General features: G+C 41.7%; 1 protein-coding gene across 3 annotated transcripts in view; it reads left to right on the top strand.

The window, feature by feature from the left end:
- The window catches only part of RPRD1A (regulation of nuclear pre-mRNA domain containing 1A), a 37,208-nt gene that overhangs the window by 1,876 nt on the left and 12,540 nt on the right, over window positions 1-22,792 (top strand). Inside the window, exons 2-7 of one of the 3 annotated variants that reach the window (XM_066631422.1) lie at window positions 10,373-10,502; window positions 11,982-12,088; window positions 12,185-12,276; window positions 15,495-15,621; window positions 15,716-15,891; window positions 17,568-17,851. In XM_066631422.1, the coding sequence (XP_066487519.1) occupies window positions 10,373-10,502; window positions 11,982-12,088; window positions 12,185-12,276; window positions 15,495-15,621; window positions 15,716-15,891; window positions 17,568-17,825 (890 nt within the window). In that variant the 3' untranslated portion in view covers window positions 17,826-17,851. Of the gene's footprint in view, window positions 1-10,372; window positions 10,503-11,981; window positions 12,089-12,184; window positions 12,277-15,494; window positions 15,622-15,715; window positions 15,892-17,555; window positions 17,852-22,792 lie in introns of those variants that run through there. The other 2 variants (XM_066631421.1, XM_066631423.1) reach the window with 2 other exon arrangements.

Raw genomic sequence — 22,792 nt, 5'->3', positions numbered from 1 at the left:
TTAAGGAGGGGGAAAAAGAGGTGCATGTGTAGTTAACATAAAGATGTTATAAGTGATGTTGAAGTGGTATATCTGTTGATGGAAGTTCATTGAAATACAGCTTTTTATTACAACTTCATATGAGATGTTTTAAAGTTAAGAGATATGTACAGTGGTGGATTTTGAAACCTTTGTATTATATCATTTTTTGAGAAAAGGATCTATTATTCCTCAATGTTAGCATAACAGACCTGCTATCATTGATATTTAGTAGGTTTATCTTTATTTTTTAGTCCATCCTTTTCCTACCCCTTGGTATATCACTTTCAGTAATGTACAATCATACTGAGTGCAGTGAGACTCCAATTTAAATGCATATAGGATTGCATCCTAAGGCTGTGATCCTGTGTTCACCTAACTGGAATAAGTTCCATTTAGCATAGTAAATATACAGGGTGAACCAAAAGTAGGTGGATAGTAAGTAACATTTATTTTGAGATTACATATACAGTTATATTTTGAGATTACATATACAGTTATATTTATTAATACAAATTAAATATAATTTAATATATTATAACACAAATGCCATAGTTATAATGAACACCGTTATAGTATAACCCTAACACAAACCCCATTCCACCTACTGTCCACCTACTTTTGATTCACCTTGTATAGTAGCATATACTGCTGAGTAAGCATTATAGGATTGCACAGCATAATTATATAAAATATACATAAGAACTTATGAAAATTATACATAATGCTTTCAGGTTAATGCTTTACTTTCCATGCCTTTCCTTCATCTAAGCGTATTGTGCCAGCGCCTTCTTGCTAAGGAACAACTGGGATGTACAGCTCAAACTTTCTTATCCATGACATTTGGTTCCTGAAGCCTCTGCAGTTGAGAAAATTCACAGATACCTAAATTGGAACTGGAAATGACATTTTCCCTCATTTCTGGTTCAGATCAAATCCACATCATTAAAAGATTCCTTTTGAGCCATTTAAATAAGTGGGGGGAAAGCTAGGGGAAAGGGTTGCCTCGCTTTCCATGGCAAACTGGAGAGCTGCAGGGCAGTCTGCAGCGGTCTGGGAAGCCATTTCCTGGTTGTGCGAGGCCTCCTCCCCAGGCTGGAGGGCGCTCTGTTTTAGTTCACCTTGCACCAGGGAAGGCAAGTTCCCTTGCACCAGGGAATACACAGAGGAGAGAGCATGCATGCATACTCTACTCACACTCCTACTCACACACAGAGTCCCCAGTGGATTTGTAACACAAGAGAGGCTGCCAAAGGGGAGAAGAGTAGTCCAGGCTCAGTATCCCTCCCTCCTTGGGGAAAGCACCCTCTGTGAGACAGAGCGGCAAGGGACTGGTGCTTGGGAGGGCAACTGTGAGGAAGGAGCTGTGTCTTCCCCTGGAGCCTGGATGTGCTTGCCTGGCTCGCCTTTCCTAGGTCTGTGTTTCTGCTGATCACAGGAGACATTCAAGTTTTTGAGCTTGAGTTTTTGAGGATGCAGATGTCCGCCATCTGGATGTCCGAAGATGTCCATCATTTTTTAGCCGAAAACAGCCATTCTGAGGCCTGCCGTGGGTGGATATCCTTGCATCTGGAGTGGAAGTGCTTGTATTCCGCAGATATGGGACCCACGAGTCTGGGGCTCCCATGTACAGTTTCTCTTTTCATAATTTTGTGAGTATCCAGCCCTTTCTCTGTGTTCCTTGGCAAAAATTCTAGTTCAAACATTAGCCTCTCATCTTGATTACTACAACATCCTTTTTTCTGGTCTTCTGTTGGCTCATATTAGTCTCTTCCTATCCATTCAATATGCTGCTGCAAAGGTCATTCATCTCACTTATCATCATTTCACTTATTCCCTCCTTAATTCCCTTCACTGACTCTTATCTGCTTCTAGATTCAGCACAAGCTCCTTATTCTTATCTTCAAAGCTTTCTATGGCATCACCCTTCTCTACCTTTGTTTTCCACTGTGGGAGGGGATGTAGCCATGGATTCACTTATCTGCGAATTGAATCTGTGCCCCCCATGCGCACCCCTACAGAGGGGAGCTCTGCTCTGCTCACCTTGGGGGGGCCCTCTGAGCCCAGCAGAGGCCACGGGCATCTGTCCACGTCCTCTTCTGGGCTCAGACTGAACCTTAGAGGCAAAAACAAGTCACTTCTGGTTTTACAGAAATATCAGATATGACTTTTGCCTTGTAAGGTTCAGAGGCAGTGGATGGATGTCTTCGGCCTCTGCTGGCTCAGAGAACCTTCCAGAGGCAAAGGGAGCTCTGTAGGGTGAGGGTAGGCATCCCCTTATACCCATGGATTCAGGTATCTGTGGGGCATTCCAGAACGGAACACCCGTGGATATGGGGGCATGCATGGACATTCTCACTCATAATGTTTGCTTTTCCAGCTCCTCCAACCTCAGTCATCTGAAGGTTTCCTGCTGTTGCTTCCCTGAACAACTCAGCCTTGCTGCCCGTTTATGCCTGGAATGGCTTCCTTAAACATCTGCTGGATGTTCCTTACAATCTTCAAATCCTATCTGAAAACCCACCTCTTATAATCTTCTTCTACCTTTGGGGGCTTGCAGCCCAATCCTTACAAACTTTCCTGCACTAATGTAGCCTCAATTCAGCCTTGAGGGAAAGGAACAAACTTCCCTTTTCTTGAGGAGGCCTCCATGCCTATCCCCTACACTCATTGCAGGATGGAGCACACACCCCGTTGGCACAACTGTATCAGCATTGGAAAGTTAGGTAAATTGGGCTGTTAGTCCCCACAACATACCGTACTTAAGTATGTGGAACTGAAAGAATCACATATGCTTCCCTGTTTATGCCTGCTTCCATCCTGTTTCCTCCCTCTGTTGTTTCTCTTGTGGCGGTTTCTGGATTATAAACCCTTTGGGACAAAGACCTGTCTTTTTTTCACTCTGTGTAAAATGTGATGTATGTTGGTGATGCTGTTTGAGTAAATAACAGTGTGGTTTAGGTCAGTGTTTCTCAAACTGGTGGGTCGCGAGCCAATTTCAGGTGGGTCCCCATTCATTTCAATATTTTATTTTTGATATATTAGACTGGTATGTGACTACAATTGGGGAAGTGTTACAGATCTGTACTTTTAACAGGCTACTATGTATATACTTTTAACAATGATAGTCAATGGGGCTTACTCCTGGGTAAGTGTGAATAGAATTGCAGCCTAGGATTGCTAAAATGCTTCCTGTTTGATGATGTCACTTCTGGTCATGACATCACTTCCTGTGGGTCCTGTCAGATTCTCATTCTAAAAAGTGGGTCCCGACGCTAAATGTTTGAGAACCACTGGTTTAGGTAGTTAGACCTAACTGGTGACTCAGATTCATATGCTACTCCTACCATATACTTTCCCTGTTGCCTTTGCTCAATTACTCTTTTTCTCTGTGAAATGTGAACTATAACAACCTGCTTTGCAGGTTTATTGTTAGGGGAAACAGAGATGAAGGTGCATTCCTTCTCATGAGGTGCACACTTGAATACTTATTTCTCTTATCACTTCTTGGACCAGTTCACATGAATGCACCCTTCCACCACAAGAAGACAATCATTAACTTGGTAAATTGGTGGATTGATTTCTTGTGGTAGGCAGCACTGATACTGGTTTCTGCTGGGTTCAGTCCTCTCTTTTTCCTGAGAACTCAAAGTTTATAATCCACACTCCTGTTTAAAGCAGGAGTACTCAAACTTTATTACCACAACCGTCACCCCCTATGAAAAAAAACATAAATTTACCTGCCCACCTCCCAAGTTACAGCTGTTGATTTCATTAGAATTAGATAGGCTAGCTGGATATAACTTCATCTCTGAGAAGTCCTTTGATACAGACTTCTGTGCCCGTTACTTGCAGTCACAACAGTAATTATAGTAACTCTAATAAAGACTATTCCCGCAACAGTTATTAGTCAGTTACAAGTTGCAGTAGATCGGCTGACATCATCTGGTTCTCCCTGCCTAGTCATCCCACCCGAAGGGGTGTGTGTGTGGGGATGTTCTCATTCCTATGAGAGTGGTCCATGAGACACAGGAGGGGAAGGAACAGACCTCAGTTGCAGCTGCAACAGCCACCAAGCCGCTTGCATAACAATATTTTATTTTTAGTTCTTCCAAGCATAGCAACCCTATCCAAGATGCTCACCACCACCACCACCACCCCCCCCCCCCGATTTGAGAACCGCTGGTTTAAAGCAGTGTTTCTTGGGTTGAATGCAAAATGTGGAAACAGTGAAGCAGTACAACTATCATTTAGGCCTGAGGCAGACATTATGTTGGCTTCTTGCAGACCATGATTGAGAACCAGTCTTGGGAATGTAAACTTTCTCTTCCCACCCATTACATAGCAGTTTCCCTCTTCCCTTCATAGCATTTTTATGGTTTCCTATCATAAGTGCACTGATGTTCCTTCATAAATTAAGAGATTGAAATTCTGGTTGAAAAGGGGATTTTCAACCATGGATGTGAGGGAACCTAGTTTCCACTGATCATGCCTTATACCAGTACACTTGTAATGGGACACCATATATAAATAATGTGAATTAGTCTTAAGGAGGGATGGAGCAAAGCATGTGTTCTTTAGGCAGTCTGGTACCCAATTTGCAAACAGACTTGCAGAGAAAAAGTGCTATGTCTGTACTGATGTTGTTTTCCTTGAAGCTACAATAAAGTTCTGAGAAATGCAAACAAAAGATGACCTACTGCAAGTTGTCATGAAGCATAACTTATGTCAGCTATATTCTTTCTGTGAGGTTGAGATGAAGCACTCTAAGGGTGGACATCGGAGATAGTGGCAGAAAAATTGTGGTTTAAAGGAGTATTAAGTTACTGATATGGTATACCAGTTGTCAAGGAGTTCCTTAATTGTATACTTCAATTCCATGATTGGAAAAAATGCATCTAAAAATAAGTAGTATTTGTCCTATACCAGTGTTCTTCAGCCTGTGGGTTGGGACCTAAAGTGAAACTTCACTTGGAGAGTTGTGGCAACCTTTCAAAGCCTGTGCAAAAGAGGGCTTGGATCAAATCCAATAATGGTACCGTCATTGGAAACTGAGTTCTTGATATAATCCTGCTAAGCCTCTTCTTCGTCTTGCCCAGCAGCTCCTAAGGCCAGCCCTACATAATCTGCTACCTCACAGAGTTGTTGTGAAGATGCAAGAGGTGGGGGAAATGGGGCAGGCTGAAGCAGGGGATGGCTGGTAATGAGGGCAGATTAGGTCCTTAGAGGCGGTGGGATTGGCAGTGGGTCTCTTGTCTCATACTTCAGTTTTTGGGGGTTGAAAAAGGTTGAAGACCACTGTCATATAATTTTAGCTTACATTTTGAGATAGTCTTTTAAAGCAGGATGAGTCTTAGAATAAATTATTTTGGGTACATGTTGGGATACTTGACGGAGTGGTAAAATGCTACAAGGGAGCTGAAGTAATGGTTACAGGTGTGCATTGCTTAACAATTGGGATATGTTCTCCAATCTTGGTCATTAAGCAGACATGCTGTTAAGGAAACAGGCTCTTTACCTTTGCGTTGGTTGTGCTGGTGGTGCTCATTAGGAGGCCCCAGACACCTCTGCTTGGTTGTGGACCCACTCTGTCAGCTTCTGCAGGCCTCAGAGGCCTCCATAAGCCACTTCTGGTTTTCGGAAACAAACCAGAACTGGCTTCTGCAAACTGGAAGTAGCTTCCTGAGGCCTTTGCGGGCAACTCTGAAGCCTGCAGAGGCCAATAGAATAGGTTCATAGCCCAGCCGAGGCCTCTGGGGCCTCCTAAAGAGCACCACCGGCACCACCAAGGTAAGGAGCTTAGCTCTGCTCTGCCAGACCAACGATGGACCATTGTATATGTGGAGCATTGTTGAGCCGAACTTTGCTAAGCAACGTGTAGCTGGACAGAATAAGGGTTGCCAAGTAATTTTGTGCAGATCCTTAATAGAATTTTCAGGATCCCATTATTTTTAAAATCAGTTTTTAGCTCTCACTGTTACAGTAATATGCTAGTATTGACTAACCTGATGAGGAAAGTTGAAACCTGTTTCCCTTTTACTGTCTCTTAAATGTAACCCGCTGTAGCTTGGCTTTAGCTACAGAATGACAATGCTGCTCCTGAAAATCTTCAACACTATCTATCTGGATGGATGGATGAGTTTGTGTTGATGATTTTCATTTTTATCACCTGCACAGAACTGTTGAAGTGCGTGCATTTTTTTTTCTGAAGTCAGAAAATTATAGCTTCAGTACTTTTACTTTTAGTAAGTACTTTCAGTACTTTACTTTTAAAGAAAAACAGGTTTGTAGATTTACATTTATAATAAATTTAGCTCAAGTTTCCATTTTTGAAACAATACTTCAGTGGTTCTCAAACTCTCTGGGAGAGTTTGAGAGCCACTAAGTCTTTGCAGGGGAAGGAGGGAGGCAGCGGGGGAAGGCAGTGACGCGATCCCCAGGATTGCGCCACTCGTGGGGCTGCAGGGACTGGGATGCACTTACCAGTCCCTGCAGCAGCCTTCCCGGGGTGCGGGGAGCCCTGCGTGAGCGCCTGCAGGGCTCCCCAGCCACTTTGAAGTGAAAGTGAAGCGATCGCACTCCAACTCCGCAAAACCACAAAAACGCTAACCAGTGGCTTTGTATAGCACAATCTTCACAATTGCCATCTTTACAAATATGTAGAATAACACTATGACTATGTTTTTAAGACCTTGTTGCAAGTCAAAACCAGTGATTGCTTCTCATTTTGAACTACTACTGCTACAGGAAGCAGTTGTGTTTGTCTAATTTGTGGCTCTTTATAAAACCTTTACCTGACAATATAAGATTGTAATGAAAGGCTTTAAACTATTTCGCTTGCTGCTTTTGTAATCTCATTTTTTAAGCACCTATTCAGCCTTCTGTCATGTTTTACTGTATTAACATTTAACACTTCAATTATAACTGCTTCTTGTCTTGTGTTCGCCGTTTTGGGCATACTGTAGGTTTAAGCTTTTATTTCAGTTTTAATGTCCAAGTTCATTTCTTATAACAGCTTTATGCAGATTGTTTGGTTAGCTCTGCCTTTGGGGAATGGCTATGGATTTTATTTTCTGGATCTCTGCAAACATACTATAGACTTAATATAGACATCTGTATTAAATGGCATTGGAGTTCTTCCTAATGAACCAACATCGTGTCCTACAGTTTTAAAAATCGGTGATGTCAATGTTTGTACATGTTGCTCCTGAAACTTGCCTATCATAAACAATTTTTAGAAGAGCTCCTCATTCCAGTATATGGGGGGCAAGCATTGACAGAAAAACATCAGAAGTGAAGGTTGTATTCTTTATGTCAGAGCTATTCAAATGGGGCCCTCACAACGCCCAAGCCTGACAGCCCTGGCCTCTGCCCGCTTAAGGGGCGGGGGCAGGCAGTGACGCGATCCCCAGGATCACGTAGCTAAGGTGGACTGCAAAGACTGGGACGTACTCACCAGTCCCTGCAGCAGCCTGTCAGGGTTGTGGGGAGCCCTGCGCGAGCATCTGCAGGGCTCCCTGATGTTCCAAAAGTGAAAATGGAGCGATCGTGCTCCACTTCCACAAGACTGGAAGTGGAGGACAATCACTCTGCTTTCCCTTTTAGAAGGATGGGGCACCTTCAAATGCTTGTGCAGAGCTCCCCAGACTCCTGAAGGCTGCTGCAGGGACAGGTGAGTGCATCCCAGTCCCTGCAGCCCCTTTAGCAACACGATCCTGGGGATTGCGTCGCTACCTTCCCCCCCGTCCTCACTACCTCCCTCCCCTCCCCTACAAGGACTTACTGTGGGTCTTCAGACTCCTTGAGAGTTTGAAAACTGCAGCTTCATGCCATTTCTAAAGACTTGAGCAGTACTTAAGGTTTGCATACAGACAAACTGTTCTGCTCAGCATATTTAATCCATACACTACAATTTCTGTGTTGGAAAACTTGAATTGTATAGTAATCCTGCAGAACTATAAACCTCTGCACATAGATGCAATAATTGAGAACTTACATGTTCTGATGCACATCAGTACTGGTCCTCATCATCCTTGTTGTTCATCATCCCATTCTCTCCCCCCCCCCCCCGTTGCCTCAGTGGTAAACTATAAAGCAATTATGGTAGGTCCTCATTTTGTCAGAATGAACTTTTTGTATATGTGCGGAAATGTGCATTAAAATTCAACAGATGTAATAGGCTTATTGTAAAGTCATTACATTACATTGTAATGTAAACAACATTACTTATGTAGTCAGAAATATTTTTATAATGTAGGATTGAGGGACACAGGAGCTATTGTTACTGGGGCTATAACTGTTATCAATTGTGGGACGGGCTAGATAATCAGTGGTGTACAGAACAAAACCTGTAAGCTCCAGCGCTACAGACTTTCTGTACTAATTGGAGAAAGAAAACTTTTTCCAATTTTGTGGAAAGTGGTAAATTTTGCATAATTTCTCGTTAACTTTGCATGCAATGCAGTGTAAAGACCTCATCCTTGTTTGGTGAACATTTTGCTCAGTGCAGATAGAGTGCTAACCAAATTTAGTGCTATGAGTGGGGGAAGAGCCATTTAATGGTAGAGAAGAGTGCGTGAACCCAATGGAGGCTAGAAATGCAATTGCATCAAAAAGTGATGCAACTGAAGAGACCTGGGGAATGAGAAGAGTTTTGTCCTTGTAGAAGAACTGTAAGACCTGGGTGAAGTAAGTGGTCTTTAAAATGGAAAAGGAGTTATTTATTGCATTTATATTCTGCTTTTCCTCCAAAGAGCTCAAGGTGCTCTCCCCCTTGCTTATATCTTCACAACTCTGTGAAGTAGGTGAGGCTGAGAGAGACTATGACTGGCCTGTGGTCATCCAGTGAACTTCATGCATGACTGAGTGAGGAATTGAAACCAGATTCCTCTAGGTTCTACGCTGAACCACTATACCACATTGATCATTATGCATTCATGGAAGCATCATTCAAGGTTAGAATAATTCATTATAATGCTTGAAATTAATTGAATTTTTTAAAACAATAACACAGGCCAACGCACATTTTGCTTTCTTAAACGTTACACCAATTCCTGGGTATATTTGGGGTGCCGATTCCAAAAATGGCATCCGTTTTGCCCTATCACATCTAGTTTTGGAGACACGGCATAGCCACTTTAGTGAATGGTTCAAGCAGCTTCCTCATGAGGAAGCCATGGTGTAGGCTACCTCATGAGGAAGCTGCTTGAACCATTCGCTAATGAGGCTATACTATATCACCAAAACTAGATGTGATAGGGCAAAACGAATGCCATTTTTGGAATCGGCACCCCAAATTCTTATCATTCCACCATAAAGTTTGGGAAAAACTTTTCTGACTATTTTGTAGGCCTGTGTAATTTAACTATGCAGGTGGTAAAAGCCTTGGTCGCATCAGATCCCAGATTTATTGTCCACAATCATATCAGTTTTGTCAAGGTGCTACAACTTGTCTGGTAGCACCCGAACATGAATCGGGGCAGCCATGCACACATATTCTCAAGCACAATCAAAAGTACTTTTCTAGCCCTGTCATTGCTTAAAATTTGTGTTTCCTTGCTGCACAGCATATGTAGCTTGTAAAGTGAAAATAATTTTTAACTAAAGATTAAGAAAAATTAATATTTTTAAAACATTTTTATTGTGATATACTATTTGTGATCTGGCTAAATAGGACACTCCAAATCTTGATTCTGTACATCACGAAGAGAAACAAGGTCATATTTTCTAATGACATTAGGTACTTATACAAAAAAATTGTGTGCTTGTTCTTTGGGGGGGGGGGGATTCAATAAGTGCATCTAAAACTGGTGGAGTCTGAGAGGCAACCATTGCAGCTGGACCAAATTTAGCGACTAATAGATGTTGTAGTTGCAGGTATTGCCAGCTGACAGAACTAGGTAGATTATGTTTAATAGTCACTTAGTAGAAAGGGGTACAATTTTATATGTGTTATGGGTGGGAGACTGAGAGCTCAATCCTATCGAGCTTTCCAGCACCAGTGCAACTGCAGTGCAACCCCATGGTAAGGGAACAAATGTTCCCATACCTTGAGGAGGCCTCGAGAAAAGCAAACTTTTTTGTTAGTTATAGGCTGTGCTGGGGATGAAGGGGACACCTTTTCATTTTCTATTCTAATAAATATTCCTTATATGCCTTGAATATTGTGTTGTGCATTCCCTATATTTCTAGAACAATTGGGAAAGGTTTTATGAGTGTGAGTAAGAGAAAAAGTGTTCTTTCCTTCTTGCATGGGAAGGAGTTTGTCAAGGAAACTATTTGAAAGTTGACAATTACTCTAGATTGCTATAACTCTTCTCTCCCTTTTCTCATCTCCCCCCACTTTTTTTTATAGCAAAACCAAACAGGAAACTGACATTTCTGTATTTGGCCAATGATGTTATTCAGAATAGCAAGAGGAAAGGACCAGAGTTTACAAAAGACTTTGCACCAGTCATAGTGGAGGCTTTTAAGCATGTTTCCAGGTAAAGTAATGTTTCAATGTATTAAGTGAAATTTTTCAACAGTTAATGAGAACGTTGGAGGAGGGAATTCAGGTCCATACTGCAGTGAGACTCTGTAAAGGTTCACTATTTTGTTTCAGGAATCAGGTGCAATTGTGGATGTATATTGTGTTAAGCAGCAACTGAGACAGAATTTAGTTTCATAATTGCAACATATGTGAATTTCATATCCAATACTTTAACAGGTTACCAGTTTATAACTAAGTCAGGGCTCAACAAATCCTAAGTTTCAGGTTGCCATGCTAACTAGACACTTCCTTGTGGTGCCTATTGTTTACCCTGCCTGACCACTTGAACGGTGGTCTTAGGAATGCCCCCTCTGACTCCTTAATCTTCTGCCAAGCTCTGTGCCTACCTGGACATGTGTGCTGCTGGCAGCAAACTATATGCATATCTCATGGAGGCTGCAACAACAGCTTGGTGAGAGCAAGTCTTTGAAAGTGGTGGTGACTGCTGCAACCTGCCCATAACAGTGTGTGCTGCTGCTCCTGCTTCACATCTCTGCTGCAGTCTCTTTCCTCAACTTTTCAAGAGAGGGAAAGATTTGAGGGAAAAATTAAGGTGCAGTACTCTTGAACCTCCCTCCTTGTTTCTCCAAATTGTATGTGTTCTCACATTTAATATCTCTCAATCTTCCCCTCTCGAGTCTGTTAACTTGTGGATTGGTGGCTTCCCTCTTTCTCTTCCCCAGTTCTCTTCCCCACTTTGCTATCAGCTCCCTCAGTGTTTTTGGGCCCAATCTTATCCAGCTTTCCACTGCCGTGAGTTGCAGTGTTCCCTCACCTGGAAGAAACCTCTGTGACTACCCCCCCCACACACACACTACAGGTTGCAGCGTGCATTTTGTTGGCATAGCTGCATCTGCAATGGAAAGTTGGATAGAATTGGGCCCTAACTCTCTCATTCAGTCTCTCCCCTCTCCCCGCCTGTCCACTCCACTCATATCTCATTCCCTGGTTTTGCTTTCCACCCATTCTGTCTATTGTCTCCAGTAGTCCACTCTGGAATTCTCTCTGGCCACCTCTTTTAAACACAAGTTGACTAGAAAAGAAGGCTTGATTTAACCTGAGGATTAGTTTTCAATACATTTTGATGAGAATAAAGCTTGTGTGAGCTGCTTGCTGTTTATCATACATTACCATGATAAACTGCAGTTTTTTCTGAGGATAATCAAATTTTGTAAAATGGTTTGTTTGTCATTTTTTATGGTTTGTCATTTTTTGTGGAGTTTCATAACAAAGTAAATTTTTTTTCCGGTGATTAAAACAAAACTGTTGAATCTGAGCAACTGGAGATAATTTTTCCCTATTTAACTGAAAAAAAAATAAGCAATTGAGATGGTGAACAGTGTTTTCATAAACATGCTGTCATTCTGAATTATAGCACCAACTAACTTTCTCCGTTTGTATTGGTAAATTTGCTTTTTTCTTTCCATCACAGTGAGACTGATGAGAGTTGTAAGAAGCATCTTGGCCGAGTGCTCTCTATTTGGGAAGAAAGATCTGTTTATGAAAATGATGTTTTGGATCAGCTTAGGCAGGCCTTGTGTAAGTAAATTTCAGCTATACGCAACCTTAGTTCTTATGGTTCATATACTTTCCGAACTGATTTTTAGATCTCTAAACTTACTCTCTAACTTCTAGATGGTGAGAGAAATGCAAGAAAGCGCACATATGAACAGATAAAAGTTGAAGATAGCTGCTCCCCACAGAGTTCTCCCTGTGATCCTCCACAGGTAAAAATATTCTGCAGTTGTACTTCTAAATCTTTGATACTTAACAGTAAACTATTTTCACATTTTGCAGATTTGTATTTTTTTGATGAACTGTTTGTCTAAAGGGAGTATCTGTATGTACATTACTCAACTATGGTGAGAATCTTTCACTCAAAAAGTATCCTGCAGTAACTTCTTTGTTCCGTTAGTGTATCTGTTTCCTCCAGTAGCTTATCTTTGAAGGCTGACAGTGAATAATGTGTTCTCTGGCCTTAAAGCTAACCATGGTAGATGGAATGTTTCCTGTATTTGTCACAGTGGGGTGCATCTGGCTAATTTATATTTTACAGGAACGTGTCCAGACCTTGAGATTAGATCATTTAGGTCAGTGGTTCTCAAACTTCTGGCACTAGGACCCACTTTTTAGAATGAGAATCTGTCAGGACCTACCAGAAGTAATGTCATCTCCGGAAGTGACATAATCAAACAGGAGAATTTTTAACAGTTCCAGGCTGCAGTCCTACCCACACTTACCCAGGAGTAAGTCCCATTGACTATCATTGTTAAAAGCACATAGATAGTAACCTGTTAAAAGTACAGATCTGTAACATTTCCCCAAATGCAGTCACATACCATGGTACCATCAAGTCTAATATATTAAAAATAGAATATTGAAATGAATAGGGACCCACCTGAAACTGGCTCATGACCCACCTGGTGAGAAACAGGTGAATTAGATCATACACAGTTTGAGAAACGCTGAATTAGATCTACACATATTGACAAAGGTTAATTTCTACCTCATCCAATACCTGAGACTTTAAAATTTAAATATATAGGGCAATATAAATATACAGGTGTGCACCACTTAGTGGCGTACTGGCTTATGCTGGAATCGCATATCTGATGACCACATGACTTGTGGTCACGTGGTTGTTGGGGGCACAAACCCTCACCCTCCAAACGTGAGGGGAGTTCTGCTCCTCTCACTTTCCTCAGTGAAACTGGAAGTCACATGAGAGATGCGATTTCCCTCAGTCTGAGCCTTGCAGAGGCAGCGCTGACGTGCACTGCCTGTGGGAGGCTCAGACGACCTTCCGGAGGGAAGCGGAACATCCCTGCAGAGGGATTGCATTGCGTCAAGCACTGCTTGACAATGGGGATCATGGTCCCGATCCCCGTAGTTAAGTGGTGCACGACTGTACAGGGGCTTGCGTTATCTTCAGGTTTGGCATCTGTGGATTTGATCATCTGTGGACCCCCAAGCTCTCTGAGTCAAACCGGAGCTGTGCTTCACTCAGGTCTGGAGGTGTGTGTCCACCCGGGACTCTGTGGGCTTCAGAATGAAGACCTGAGGCCTTTAAACGTGACTTCGGGTTTTCTAAGAAATGCAATTTCTGGTTTTTGGTGGACTTCAGAAAGCCTGTGGACCCGACCAGAGCACAGCATCATCATAACTCTGGTTGGACTTGGAGGCTTGGGGTTGATTGGAAAACTGTGGATTGAATTATCTGCTGTTTTCCTTATCCACAGGAGTTTCTGTAACGGAACCCCCCCCTCCCGATAATGTATACGTGTTTGCAATTCACATGAGAAATCATGTTTGTCTTTGTAAATGTATCAGTTGACGCAGTCTTATAGATAACATTTAGTTGCTAGATAACATTTGAACAAAAGTGGCAAACTTCTTTAGACTGATATCCTAAGCAAGAGGAGAATATAGCATTGAAAATTGAGAAGTTTTCAAATAAATATTTGTGGATCACAGTGGCAAGTCAGATATAAGGTCATCTTCTGATGTAACTTTCTCCTTTACAGGAGTGCTTTGTTAATGATTACCATGGAGTAAATGTAAGAAAAATAGGCTCCTCATGGAGGAGGGTTCTCCCAAATTTATAAGAACTTGGTTTTATTTTGCTATGAAATTTAATGTCTTGGGTTAGAGTAGGGTTTCACAGAGTTGCTTTTGTTCTAGGAGCCAAGACAGATAGATTTTGTCTCCCAGCTGTCTGTCTAGAGAGAGAGATTTAAAAAATCAGCAAAATATTACATTAGACCAGCCCTAAATAAATAGTTCAAAACTGTCTGGAATAGAGACCAGGGTCATAATGAGACTGTATTTTCTTTTCTTCCCTTACCTATTGCAAAGTGCTTGTGATGTGCAGGCAACACCTAGCTCCCTCCCTGTTCACCCACCAAATTAGAGAATCCTTACGAAAATGAAGGATTATAGTGAGTGTGCCATTTAGGCAGCAGCTGAGCCTGTCCACCAGTCAGGCAGCCCAATCCTGTGCTTCCTGGTGCTGCAGGCTATAGCAGCACCGAAATGGCCACTGCTGTATCCTTCGGGGCCAGGAAAACTGCCAGAGGTCTCCTGGGGGACACACAACAATCATCCCCTTACCCCAAATAAATTCCCAGCCCCTGCAATGGGGCTACTCGAGTCTGTGCTGACTAAATCCCACCACCTACCCCATACCCCTGCGCCACCCAGCACTTACCTGGTCGCCAACAGCAACCGGGCCTTCCACAGTGGCACTGGCAGGGCAACTCAGGCATCCCCATCAATGCAGCTTATTAAAAGGGTACTGCACACATGCTTTACAGCATTTGCAACACCCAGTGCCCCCATACCGCCAGCGCAGAGGCCCATAGGATTGAACCCTAAGTCACCTTTGCTTCTAGCTCAGTTCTCCAGCCGGCATGCCTGCCTCCTGGGAAGCCCTAGGTGCCCTTCTTTTCCTGTAACCTGCCAAAAGATGACTTTTTTTAAAAAAAGCAAGGTAATTTTCCAATAGAGACTCAGTAAATCTTCAACATCTTGGTAAAAATGCATGCATTGTAAAGTAAGGAAAGCATTGCAGATTGCTGAAGCCCTGTGAACCAAGAAGGATTTTAAGAAGGGCAGTTCTGATAGTCATTCTGATAACAGTACCCTCCATAGGGTGGAATGGTCACTTGCAAAATAGTATATTGAGAGTCGTTCCAATGCAGGTGGCCACCCAAACAGCTGCTGTTGTCATCATTCCCCCAGTTTTTTTTAAGCAGAACAAAAAGACAGAAAAAACCAGCCATTTCATAGGAATCACAGCAAAATTTCTAGACAGCATGACAACCAGGATTTGTTAAGGGTTAGAGAAGTAGCTAAAAATCAGACTTAGTTCTGTACATTCTTGACTGGCATTGTTGCCTTACACGTTGGTACCTGATTGCGTTCTGAAGTTATGCACATTTTTCAGACTGCAGATCTCATTAGAGCATTACAAGAACTAGAAAATGCAGCCTCTGGTGATGCAGCTGTTCATCAAAGGATAGCCTCATTACCTGTGGAAGTTCAAGATGTGTCATTGCTTGACAGGATTACTGGTAAGCTGTGCAATAATACAAGTGATGGAATATTAAGGCTTGTGAAAAAATTTTTATGATGTGGTGGATTAAATTGGTTTTTTTTACTTTCCAGATAAAGAATCTGGAGAGCAACTGTCCAAAATGGTAGATGATGCATGTATGTTGCTGGCAGATTACAATGGCAGGTTGGCGGCTGAAATTGATGATAGGAAGCAGCTGACTCGGATGTTGTCAGATTTTCTGCGATGCCAAAAAGAAATCCTCACAGAGAAAGAGCAAACATTGGAAGTGCGTAACTTTGTTATGGTAGTCCTGCTTGGCTCCTCTTTACTAAAATGTTTAACTGTCTTAAGCTTTCTCTCCATAGAGTATAATAGATCTTCTTTCCCTCCTTTCTTTCTATTAGGTGAATAGGAGAATCTCCCTCACTGTATTCATTTTAAAAAAACAAACAAACAAAAACAAAATGCATACCTTTTCTTTCTCCAAATAGACCACTTATAATCAGAAAATTTAAAATGTCAAACAGGAAAAAAACCAAATAAGTTAGTAAAAAATGCAATTGGTACTGGATACCAGAAAGGAACATTGGCAGAGCAAACCAGCTGGAGGAGGCTGAATAAAGCCTGCTCATTGTTGTAATATTACAGTCTCACTTTTATTTTGATTTTGTGGACATTTCCTAAACCTCAGATGATATTTTGGTCACATTACAACATTGGATACTATCAGTCACCTTTTGTGCATTTGTTTTTAGAATAGGAAGAAGAATGGTGGACTTTCAGTTGTAGTCTTCTTAGACTTAAAGCCCAATATAACTTTCTTGTTCCAATGCAGCCATATCAACAGGGCATATACTGCATCCTGCAGTGGGAGGGGCACTGATTGATACTGGGCTGCATTGATACTGGAAAGTTGGTTAGAATTGGGCTGTTAATCTCCGTAAGTACATTTTGGGTGAATTGCCCCTTAAGCAGGACATGTGTTTGGGGTATGTGAAAGGAAACTCATATGACTTATTGAGTTTCATAGCTCAGTGAAGCGGGTTGATAAAATGGGAAATAATAATTTGTTTTCTTCCCTTAGAAGTGTGTGACTAGTCTATTCAATACTCCCACACACTTGGTTGGCAGTTTCAAGTGCTTTATCTTTGGTTAAAATTGTTGGCTGTGGTTAGGTACTGAATGCTGCTTAATGAAAGGTAGCTACCTGCATGCATGTGTAATGCTTCTATGTAAAGATGCCCTTAACCTTCATTTTGTAGGTTATCATAGATTGGAGGTGTGTGCATGCGTGTGTGCATGAAAGCATTGATATGAATTACCTGTTATCTTTACAGGCTTAATTTAGCCTTCTGACATGAAAGTCTAACTTTACTAAAAGCCCAATCCTGTGGGCTCTTTGCAATGGCGGAACTAGTGTTCCATCAGTGTGAACTGCCTTATGGTAGTTATTGAAGTGCCTGTCGAGTAATGTAAGGCTGTGGGGGAGGCAGGGAGGGGCACAACAGGTTGGGAAAACTGCAAGAGGAGGTGGATCTGCTGGCAATGGCTCACACCAGATCCTATCCCCTCTGTGAGCAACCTCCCCAGCCCCTTCCTTTTCCTGGACTTGCACCAGGTCTATGGTGGGAGTCTGAGGAGACCCATTGCTGAATGGGAGGTTTACCGAGGTGTAAGGGGATTTAAATCTTCTCTCCCCTCCAAAGTTCCCTGATCCACTCCCCACACTGACTGTACCAGCAGGGGGGAAGAATAGGATTGGGCCCTACATAGCTTAAAATTAAATGTAGAGTACACAGTGAATGTTTTAAAAGTATTGTACCGTAAGGTACTAATTCCTTACTTGGTAGTTTGCAGCAGAAGCCAACATTTATTGATTTCTTCTAATCTCTATATGGGTAAGTAGTATCTTACGGTTTTTGTAGTAGGACTTTTTTAACATCTATCTAGCTTTTGTTTCAGATGAGGAACATGGACGTTATCTTCCTCTGGTGGTGCCTGCCATTAATAATGCATCCTGATAAAAATAAAATTCAGATCAAAATCTTGTTTTGTCTTCTGTTCTTGAAAATTGAAGAAACATGCTCCATGTTGAAGAAACAGTTGAAGGAAACATGCAGTTGCTCAGCAACTGTTGCAAATAACGTTTTGATCATGCTTTGCTCTTTGTTGCAAACACCAGCTTTTAAAAAAAAGGAATATCAAAAGCAGACCACATAGCTTCCAGTGTAGTATTTGTTCTTTGTTCTTATTTTTTCTGAAGATAATTTTTTTTTTCTGCTAAAATTTAAATAGCCCACTTCTCAGGCATTCTGGATAGGATAAAACTGTTCAGAATTTAAATGGTGTATCTTGAGATTTATGAACTTGAATCTAGAATATAAGTTTTTTTTAATACAGTATCTGGGATGTGTGATAGTTGAAGTGAGAAGGTGACCACATTATGAACTTGCTGCAGTTGTTGAGTATATCAGCGATAGCTTATTGCATAAGAATGTAAGAACACCTCTGACTGCCCCTTTAACTCAGCACTCTTTTGTCAATAATGGACAGCCAGCTTCCTCTGGGAAAATTACAAACACAGCATGAGGACAGTAAACACCTTTTATCCCAATGTCTGATATTTAGAGGCACACTGCCTCTGAACAGTTGTTGAAAGGGTCCTTTTAGTTGCCATGTTTAACAGCCCACTGACTTACCCATCTTTCATGAATTTGACTAATCCTTTCTAAGCCCTCATGACATCTTGGGTGATGTTAAATTCAATAAATTATACATTGTGCAAAAAAATAAAGAGCAAGATAACCCTTCCCTGTCTAGAAAGTTGCATCATGTCATGCAATCAAACTATTTTGTGATACTGTCATTATCTTATTATGTACAGTCGTATAAATTGGCTCTCATTTGCACATCACAAGTCACCTTTGGCTTTTCCAAGTACACATTGTGCTGTATATATCTGAAATGGTGAGAGTGTTGTAATTGATGCTAGCTTTCTTGCTTATTCTACATATTTGCAATTTATCATGGTCCTAATCAAACAGAATGACGTGTCAATTAGCTTAATTGTTCTTACCCTGTTGGATTTGGGCCCTGTGTGAATAGCAAATTATGAAGTCATTCTTGTGCAACTTGAACCTGTGGAAAAGAATTTTCATGCAAGTTTTGGCTTGCATAATGCAGGCACGCCAGTATGTGAGATGCATTTGTGCTTACAGCACAGTTTTTGATGTCACTAAGGGCCTAATCCTATTCAACATTTCAGCACAAATGTTCTCTTACCTTGAGGAGACATTCGTGATTGCCCCTCTACCACAGGATGTAGTGCGTATACCACCTGCATGGCTGCACCAGCATTGGAAAGTTGGGTAGGCTTGGCCCCTAAATTCCCATGTGATGGTGCAGTGTGAGCTCTGCTGCATCCCGTAGGGGAATTTTGGCTGCTGGAGGATATTTGTCCCCTTGCTCTGGGGAAAGCCCCAACAGCTGCAGTGGGCCAACTAGGATCTGTTCCATCAATGTTACTGCCACAAGTCTGAGTAGATCCGTGTCAGTGGATCAGGCCTGGGAAGTGGGATAGGCTACAGTATGCACCAGCACTGCCAATCCTACCCCGATTCACTCACTATCTTCTTCCCACCCTGTTCCACGCTCTCTCTCTCTCTCTCTCCCTCCCCCCCCTTTGGCAGACCTATCTGCTCTAGCAGGCATCTGGAAGGTTGCTGGCACCGGCCTTTCTACTGGCACTGCTGGCACCGTCCACCAGCAAAACACACATTCTGCCAGTGCAACCCTTACTTAAGATTGGGCCGTTCGTGAAGTTTGGCCTTCTCATGTTAGCCTGAGTGAAACAAGTGTTGCCATGTAATACTGTACCTGCAGGCATTTTGTGGGATAGGATCTATATCTGCCCATTGTAACTATGGGGGAGAGTAGCTTTGTCTTTCAGAGTCTTTATTGTGACATTTTTCTGTTGTTCCATAGAACTTAAAAGGGTTGTTTTGTTTTTTTAAAAGTGGGACTTAACCTCTCTGTGATGACCCCAGTGTCTGTGGGTTGGTCTACATGAGATATTTTGCCCCCTCTCAGTTTTGGTCATAGATTGTAGCCAGTTAGCTTGTTCTTAACAGGACTCATGGGAGACACTGAGAATTGAACCAGTCCATATTTTCATGTGTTTGTCCTTGATTCAGTTCCTTGGCATGTTGGAACTTGTAGATAAGGGACAGATCTAGTTTTTTCCCATATCTGCTTTCCACACCCCAATCCTGAAGAAAAGCTGGTCTTGTCCTGCCTCATTGGGGTGGTAGCTAAATCCATTCTATCCCTCTGATACTGGCAACAAAGAAGGTTTTGTGTCCTAAATCAACAGTCTTCAGACTCGAGTCCACTGTGCACTGGAAAAGCCCTCTCCAGTGTGAACAGAGCTTACTGTTCCACTGCACTGCTGCTTTTGCCCCAGTCTTCTTCCAAAGTCACTCTGGCCAGCTGTTTCTGCCCTGATGTTGGGCACAGAGCCTGCTGGGGCAACAGTCAGCTGTCTGGTGTGTCTAGTGTGACAGCCACTGGAAGTGGCTGTCTGGTGTGACTTTGGAAAAAGATTGGTTGGGACAAAATATAAGAGGCAGTGCGGTGCAATAGTAAGCTCCATTCATTCCAGGGAGAGCTTTCTCCGAACTACAGATCTGATGCCTGTTCTAGATTGAAGTTGGCTTACATTATCACATAAAACTCCATATGGGTCGCTGGGAACTGAGCCAACTCCTATGCACAACTTTGATCCAGATGTGTGATGCCATCCTGTGTCCCATTTTTTAGTCATTACGGTGTTGGGCACTGGCTATTTTATACATAAAAGATAACCCTGGCAAAGTGTACATTGCAGGAACCTTGGGTCTGAGGGTGGATGGGTGCAGAGTGCACAAACTCATTATGCACTCCTGTAGGATCTCTATGTGCATGTGTAGAATTGCCCTCTATCAAGGATGGTGGACAGTTTTGTCCTTGCTGTGTTGTCTCCCAAGTATAGCATATTATTTGGAAAAATATGAAGAATAACCGTACAGCTATAAGCTAATAGATTACACATGGGGCATATTGGGCTGGAGGCTAAATGTGTGTGATGGCTTCAGTACCTGGGGTTAAAAATCAGGGTTCAGTACCTGGGGTTAAAAATCAGGGTTTTTTTTCCCTCCCTTTCAGCTGTCTGTCATGCTGCAGTGTGTTTACTTTTGTTCCATAGAATTCAGTGAGAAACAGTACTGAACAAGACCATGTCTGGATTCATCTGCCCTGGGGTTTGACAGAATCCTGAAAACTACGTAGCTTACAGATATTATAGAAAAAATTCATCCCTTGCATGTAAACTTGGCATGATAGGACTTGAATGCATTTGTGCAGAACACAACTGTAAGAGAATGCAACTGTTGTGTCGAGGTTAGGTAGTGTGATTACTGCATATATTTTTTGTATGTGGTATACTTTTTTTTCCTTTTTGGAATGTTGCAATCAGTATCTTGTCATGGGCTGTAAGAAGTTGAGTGGCTCAGAGAAGAACTGGAGAAAAGTGTGTGGTAGGGACAGGGAGTATGGAGTGACTGAAATGGACACAAGACAATTACCCAGAGCTTGCACATTTTTCTCCTTAGATATAGCTTTAAATACTTTAATGCTGCAATCCTATACACATTTCTCTAGGGAGTGAACCCCACTGAATACAATGAAACTTCTAAGTAAATAAGATCAAGCAAAATGACCCCTTCTTGCAGATATGGAATTTGCAGATACTGGGGTTTAAATTAAATTCCCTTTAAAAAGTGCCAAAATCCAATTTTTTTTTACCTTTTCTCAGCCAATCTGTGTGGTTTACAAGACTGTAGAGCTGTTTTTAGGACTGAAAGACCCACTTTCGGGTCGTGGTGGTTCCTGTCTTCTCCCATACTCACCTCAGAATGTGTCACTTTTTTGTTTTTAAGGGGTTTTAAATTTGGATGCCGGTATCCACTAGCATCCATGGTGAGTCAAATCTGTGGATGCCAGACCTGCAAAAACCACAGGTCCACTCTTTAGGATTACACTATTAAAATGCAGGTATAACTCAATTATCAATTATCAGGATTTTTTTACCTGCAGTTTTATCTCAGCGAGATGAGAAGGGTCCTTTAAATTAAAGGAAAAAGTTGTTTAACAATAGCTTCGTTAATGCAAGAGAGGGCAGCCGACTGACAATTCATCAATCATTCTCCAGGCACTTAGAACAGCTTCACTCCAAGGCATGTGACCCTTCACTTCCTTCTGAGCATGTGAAAGATAATCACTTTGCTTTCCTTCCCAGCGCTGCGCACTGGGTGAAGGCGAGGGGTTGCTGGCTTAGAGTGAAGCCTTTCTACGCACCTGGAGAGAGACTGATTGATGGATTATCTGCCTAATGACTATCTTACATCACAAAGTTCTGCAAGGCTGTTTTTAAATCACCTAGCAGAGAGACATTGTTTTTTAAATGGATTTGCTTTAATTCAATTTTTGCCATCCACATGAGCTCTGGGAATGGAAACCTTGCGGATAACGAAATTCAACCTGTATCTCACTTTGCAAGAAATTTGAGAACGAAGAAATATTACTAAATCTACTTATAACTTAATTATTAATTATAACAGAAATTACTGCAGAGTTGTTGTATGCAATTCTTTTAAAGTTCATTGGCAGTCTGTGGCTTTGTACAAGTTCAACTAAACATGTAATGGACCATTGCATATTTCATTGACCCTTATTCAAAGCCAGACTGAGAACCTAAGAGCTATGAATTTTTTTTCCCTTTCTATGAACAGCAGGAATGATAGGTCCTGTTTTTTATTAGGTTTGTATGTTAATGCAGTGGCTCTTAAACTTTTTAGCACCAGGACTCACTTTTTAGAATGACTTTCTAGTTTGTAGTGACCACTGGAAATGACCTCATCAAGAAGGAAAATTTTAACATTTCTTATACAACAAAATCAAATCTAATTAATTACATAAGTAAATTAAAAGGTTACAATAAGTATGCACTTAAAATTTATTTAAAATAAAGAAGAACCTAGTTGTTGGTCTGTTTAAAAAAAAATCCCCAAACATCTCAAAAAGACTGCAATCCATACTTAGGAGTAAGCCCCATTATCTTTGTTAAAAATGTATATAGCCATTTTCAACCA

Source organism: Tiliqua scincoides, chromosome 5 (genome assembly GCF_035046505.1).
Source record: "Tiliqua scincoides isolate rTilSci1 chromosome 5, rTilSci1.hap2, whole genome shotgun sequence".
Classification (NCBI taxonomy): Eukaryota; Metazoa; Chordata; class Lepidosauria; order Squamata; family Scincidae; genus Tiliqua; species Tiliqua scincoides.
Note: the sequence above shows the minus strand (reverse complement) of the source record. Positions and strands in the feature narration are given on the sequence as shown.